Source organism: Rhinopithecus bieti, unplaced genomic scaffold, assembly GCF_001698545.2.
Source record: "Rhinopithecus bieti isolate Rb0 unplaced genomic scaffold, ASM169854v2 scaffold_9667, whole genome shotgun sequence".
Lineage (NCBI taxonomy): Eukaryota > Metazoa > Chordata > Mammalia > Primates > Cercopithecidae > Rhinopithecus > Rhinopithecus bieti.
In genome coordinates this window covers 457,260-463,746 of record NW_016806207.1, presented here as the reverse complement: position 1 = coordinate 463,746, position 6,487 = coordinate 457,260, and the positions used below count along the sequence as shown (strand labels likewise).

The 6,487-nt window shown below is 37.7% G+C and overlaps 1 protein-coding gene across 1 annotated transcript in view; it reads right to left on the bottom strand.

Moving 5' to 3' along the window:
* The window catches only part of DDIAS (DNA damage induced apoptosis suppressor), a 21,143-nt gene extending 15,452 nt beyond the window's left edge, over positions 1-5,691 (bottom strand). The window contains exons 1-2 of the mRNA XM_017875206.1: positions 5,652-5,691; positions 4,889-5,017 (exon numbers count right to left, since the gene is read on the bottom strand). Coding sequence (XP_017730695.1) covers positions 4,889-5,001 — 113 coding nt within the window. The 5' untranslated portion in view covers positions 5,002-5,017; positions 5,652-5,691. The remainder of the gene's footprint in view (positions 1-4,888; positions 5,018-5,651) is intronic.
* Positions 5,692-6,487: the final 796 nt, after the last annotated feature.

The window sequence follows — 6,487 nt, the reverse complement described above, 5'->3', positions numbered from 1 at the left end:
ATTCACAGCAGAATTCTACCAGACATTCAAAGAAGAATTGGTACCAATCCTTTTGATGCTATTCCACAAGATAAAGAGGGAATCCTCCCTAATTCATTCTATGAAGGCAGCATCACCCTAATACCCAAATCAGGAAAGGACATAAGCAAAAAAGAAAACTACTGCCCAATATCCTTGATGAACACAGATGCTAAAATCCTTAACAAAATACTAGTTAACTGAATCAAACAACATATCAAAAAGATAATCCACCATGATTAAGTGGGTTTCATACCAGGGATGCAGAGACAGTTTAGCATACATAAGTCAATAAATGTGATATACCACATAAACAGAATTTTAAAAACAAAAATCACATGATCATCTCAATAGATGCAGAAAAAGTATTCAACAAAAGCCAGCATCCCTTTATGATTAAAACTCTCAGCAAAAGTGGCATACAAGGGACATACCTCAATGTAATAAAAGCCATCTATAACAAACCCACAGCCAACATAACAATGAATGGGGAAAAACTGAAAGCATTCCCTCTGAGAACTGGAATGAGACAAGGATGCCCACTCTCACCATTCTTCAACATACTACTGGAAGTCCTAGCCAATGCAATCAGACAAGAGAAAGAAAGAAAGGGCATCTAAATCAGTAAAGAGGAAGTCGAACTGTCACTGTTTGCTGATGATATGATTGTTTACCTTGAAAACCCTGAAGACTCCTCCAGAAAGCTGCTAGAACTGAGAAAAGAATTCAGCAAAGTTTCTGGATACAAGATTAATGTACACAAATCAGCAGCTCTTCTATACACCTACAGCGACCAGAGAGTCAAATCAAGAATTTAACTCCTTTTACAATAGCTGCAAAAAAACAAAAACAAAGACAAAAAACCAGACAAATAAACAAACTTAGGAATATACCTAACCAAGGAGGCAAAAGACCTCTACAAGAAAAACTGCAAAACACTGCTGAAAGAAATCATGGACAGCACAAACGAATGGAAACACATCCCATGCTCGTGGATAGGTAGAATCAATATTGTGAAAATGACCATGCTGCCAAAAGCAATCTACAAATTCAATGCAATCCCTACCACCACTATTCTTCAAAGAATTAGAAAAAAACAATTTTAAAATGCATATGGAACCAAGACATAGCCGGCATAGTCAAAGAAAGACTAAGCAAAAAGAACAAACCTGGAGGCATCACATTACGTGATTTCAAACTATACTATAAGGCCATAGTCACCAAAACACCATGGTACTGGTATAAAAATAGGCACACAGGCCAATGGAACAGAATAGAGAACCCAGAAGTAAACTCAAATACTTACAGCCAACTGATCTTTGACAAAGCAAACAATAGTGGGGAAAGGACACCTTTTTCAACAAATGGCGCTGGGATCATTGGTTAGCCACATGTAGGAGAATGAACCTTATACAAAAGCAACTCAAGATGGATTAAGGACTTAAATCTAAGACCTGAAACTATAAAAATTCCAGAAGATAACATTGTAAAAACCCTTCTAGACACTGGCATACCCAAAAGCAAATGCAATAAAAACAAAGATAAATAGCTGGGACTTAATTAAACTAAAGAGCTTTTGCATGGCCAAAGAACAGTCAGCAAACAGACAACCCACAGAGTGGGAGAAAATCTTCACAATCTATACATCTGACAAAGGACTAATATCCAGAATCTACAATGAACTCAAACAAATCAGTAAGAAAAAACAAACAATCCCATCAAACAGTAGGCTAAGGACATAAATAGACAATTCTCAAATGGCCAACAAAACATATGAAAAAATGCTCAACATCACTAATGACCACGGAAATGCAAATCAAAATCACAATGCAATACCGCCTTATTCCTGCAAGAATGGCCATAATAAAAAAATCAAAAAACAGTAGATGCTGGTGTGGATGCAGCGATCAAGGAACACTTCTACATTGCTGGCAGAATATAAACTAGTACAGCCACTATGGAAAACACTGTGGAGATTCCTTAAAGAACTAAAAGTAGAACTACCATTTGATCCAGCAATCGCACTACTGGGTATCTACCCAGAGGAAAATAAGTCATTATGTGAAGAAGATACTTGCACAGGCATGTTTATAGCAGCACAGTTCAGAATTGCAAAATCGTGGAACCAACCCAAATGTCCATCAATCAATAAGTGGATACAGGAACTGGTGTGTGTGTGTGTGTATACACCCATATATATATATATGATGAACTACTACTCAGTCATAAAAAGGAATGAATTAATGGCATTTGCAGTGACCTGGATGAGACTAGAGACTATTATTCTAAATGAAGTAACTCGGGAAAGGAAAACCAAACACCATATATTCTCACTGATATGTGGGAGCTATGCTATGAGGACGCAAAGGTATAAGAATGATACAATGGACTTTGGGGACTTGGGGGGAAGGGTGGGAGGGGGTGAGGGATAAAAGACTACAAATAGGGTGCAGTGTATACTGCTCGGGTGATGGGTGCACCAAAATCTCACAAAGCACCACTGAAGAACTTACTCATGTAGCCAAATACCACCTGTACCCCAATAACCTATGGGGAAAAAAAGATAAGCACCAGAAATTATGGATATAGTTTAAAAAAATTTTTGTGTCAATGTAGTATATGCAGAAAACAGGTTATAGTTCCATGGACTATGTTTCCACAGGCAAGGACTATGTGCCATGGGTTTTATATTCCAAAAGAGTCCCGTCGCAATTCCTTTCCCAGGGCATTTTAAGCTCTAAGAAAGAGAGAGGAAGATGTCATTCTGAACACAAATTTCGCTGCCAATTTGGAAGTAATATGGTGATTATGAAGGTAGACAGAATTCAGATTGTGTAGGCTTGAATATGTTTCTGCCCCCAACTAGCTGGCTGTGTGATGATTTGTGGTAAGTTACTTAACTTTTCCAAGCTTCAGTTGTCTCCTTTAAAGGCTGGCATTAACAACAGTATTCACTTCATAGGGCTGTTGTATTAAAAGATATAATGCCCACAAAGCTCTTAGCACAGTGCCTACTGTACAGCAAACACTCACTAATGTTATCTATTGGTATTACCAGTCTAAATAAGTAACAATGGCATTATTGTTTAACCTAAATTTTTGTTGCAGATTATCTTTAAAATAAATGACCGGAAAGAGTTTTAAAAATATTTTATATCTATATATTACTGATAATGTATCAGATAATGTTCTAGGCATGTTATGTATATTAACCTATTTGATCCTTACAAGAACCTTATGAGGCAGATATCACTTTCCCCATTTTGTGGCTCAGATAATTACAGTGACTTGCCCAAGGCCACACAGCTATAACGGCAGGGTTGTGATTTGAATCCAGGCAGTCAGCTCCAGAGAATTATGCTTTTAATCATGATAATATACTGCAATAAGGTAAAGTATACTTATAATAGATTATAATAATAATAGCTACCACTTTGGAAATTCTAATATATGCTATGTATTCTACTAGAACATTTCTGTGCATTATCTCTAATTTACAATGATCCCATATTGTGGGTACCATGATCCCACCTTACAAATGAGTAATTAGACTCACAGAAGTTAAATATCTTGCCCTAGGTCACATAGTTAATGAGAGCCAGAGCCTACACGCAACTCTGTTGTGTTCTCTGAAGCTTGAAATTGTTCCATTACAGTAAGTCCTCATTTAACATTAGTGATAGGTTCTTGGATACTGTGACTTTAAGCAAAACTACTTATAGCAGGTTCTCAAATAACATCATTATAACGTTGATGAGAAAAAAATGTGTTTCACTATACATCATTTTGCTTAAAGTTGCGGTGTCTTAGAATCCGACAATATTAAGTAAGGACTGTATACCACACTGCTTCTAAGTATAGATTCTGATGAAAGGCAAATAGCCCATGGGTTTTAGTTGTTTCAAATGACAGGCAGCAACCTGAAAATGGGTGAACCTAAGACAATCTAAACACTATCATGCTATCACTTATTCATTCATTTAACGAACACTTGTTGAACATTTTCTATGAACTAAGCCCTAAGATGGATGCCAAGGATTTAATGATGAATAATACAAACAGGGTCTTTCTCTCAGAGCTTACAAATGAGTACTTGAGAGACTGGCTTAATAAAGGAACACTGTGATAACTACTTCAAGGATTACTTAGAGTCTAGATACGAGTTAGAACTGCCCAGCTCCCTTTCTGCCTCCCCATTCAAGGCTAACTAGACAAAAAGACTAGTTAAGAATATTGCAGGCACACTACTCTTTCTTACATAGTTTTAGCTACTTACTAGTTATTCTTATCCTCTCTTCCATGCAGAGAGACAGTGTTCTGGAGAAACTTCAAACCTAACCTCTCATTTCTACTTTATAAAGATCAGAGGAAGACCTTAGGCTCTCAGGTATAGTTGGCTTGCATCTGAGCACCATAATAAAGAATTATATGCCAAACACCTTTCTAGTTGCTAAAGGATAGAAATCACTATAACATAGTCTCTGGTCTCAAGGAGTTTATTTATTTACATTAAAAACTATTCTAAGGATCATGCAAAAATAAACAAACAATAAACAAAAGCCTCCTGTATTATTCCCAGGGATATCCCAGAAATGGGTTAAGTTTTGTACCCAGTATTGCAACTTACTCTCTGAGAAGTTATTTTTCTTCAATGAGGCAAGCATTTAGCAAAGGACTTGACAGTAACTTAAAACTTTTCTCTAGTAATAGACGATTAGCAGTGAAATCTGTTCTGGGATTTACAGAAGAACCAACTCCTGAGAGAATCGAATGTCCTGGTTTGGTAAATCTGGTCCTTGCCCTTGAGCCACAGGTAATCTACAGTGTGCACTTGTATTTCCTCTCTCACCCGTACAGACTTTACTTTTACCTTTTGGAGACCAGGATTATCCTAGAGAAGCACTTCTGACATGATGGATATATAAAACTTGAATTCTGGAGAGCAAGTACTGAGGCTAGAAGAAATTTTCTTCTTCTATTCATGTGTTCACACCGTTGCCTGCAAAACAAAATAGCCATTGGGATGACTGGCAAATCTTTCATTACAGTGCATATTCATTTCTTAGGAAAATCACAATCTCTACTGCAAAGCTAATAGATGTCATGTGTTTCACTTTCAAAGTGAAGGTGGTGTCAATGTATTGGAAAATTAATTCTTTTTCTACTTAAAATATTAACAGGAAGAAAATCAGATTTAAAACAGTGTGGTTTAAGCAAATTCTTGTATCCTGTTTCTTAATAAATGCTCTATCCCAGTAATTCAGGAAAGATGTCATTTAGCCTCTTCACACCTTTACAAGAAGATACAAAACTTGTGTCTGCCATCAATACAAAGGAAACTACAGGTTGAGCATCTTGAATCTGAAAGTCCAAAACCCAAAATCTGAAATGTTTTGAGTGCACTATGATGGCACAAATCAAAATTCCACAGGTAAGTACTTAACACAAACTTTGTTTCATGCACTAAATTATTAAAATAATTGTGGCTGGGCACGGTGGTTCATGCCTATAATCCCAGCACTTTGGGAGGCCGAGGCGGGTGGATCACCTGAGGTCAGGAGTTCGAGACCAGCCTGGCCAACATGTTTTCTCTACGAAAAATACAAAAATTAGCCGGGCATGGTGGTGAGTACCTGTAATCCCAGCTACTCAGGAGGTTGCAGCAGGAGAATTGCTTGAACCTAGGAGGCGGAGGTTGCAGTGAGCCGAGATTGCACCATGGCATTCCAGCCTGTGCGACAAGAGCAAAACTCCATCTAAAAAAAAAAAAAAAAAGGTATTGTATAAAATTACCTTCAGGATATGTGTAAAAGATGTATATAAAACATAAACAAATTTTATGTTTAGACTTGGGTCCCATTCCTGTGTCTCATTAATTGTATGCAAATATTTAAAAATGCAAAATTCACAAGACTTCTGGACCCAGACATTTCAGATAAAGTATATTCAATCTGTACACGAACTTACATTAATCTTTTAAAGAACCTAAATTGGTGGAAATGGTTCTTTTTTAGCTGAAATATCGTTTTATTAGATTCCAGTGTGCTCATTTTATACATCTTGGAAGAGAAAAGAAGACTTTAGATTTTTTTTTTTTTTGAGACGGAGTCTGGCTCTGTCGCCCAGGCTGGGGTGCAGCGGCCAGATCTCAGCTCACTGCAAGCTCCACCTCCTGGGTTTACGCCATTCTCCTGCCTCAGCCTCCCGAGTAGCTGGAACTACAGGCGCCCGCCACCTCGCCCAGCCAGTTTTTTATATTTTTTAGTAGAGACGGGGTTTCACCGTGTTAGCCAGGATGGTCTCAATCTCCTGACCTCGTGATCCGCCCATCTCGGCCTCCCAAAGTGCTGGGATTACAGGCTTGAGCCACCGTGCCCGGCGACTTCAGATTTTGTAAACAGAAAAAGCAAAATGTTACATGTCAAATGATAGCTCAAAGTGTTTTAATATCCTTGTATAAAACACATCA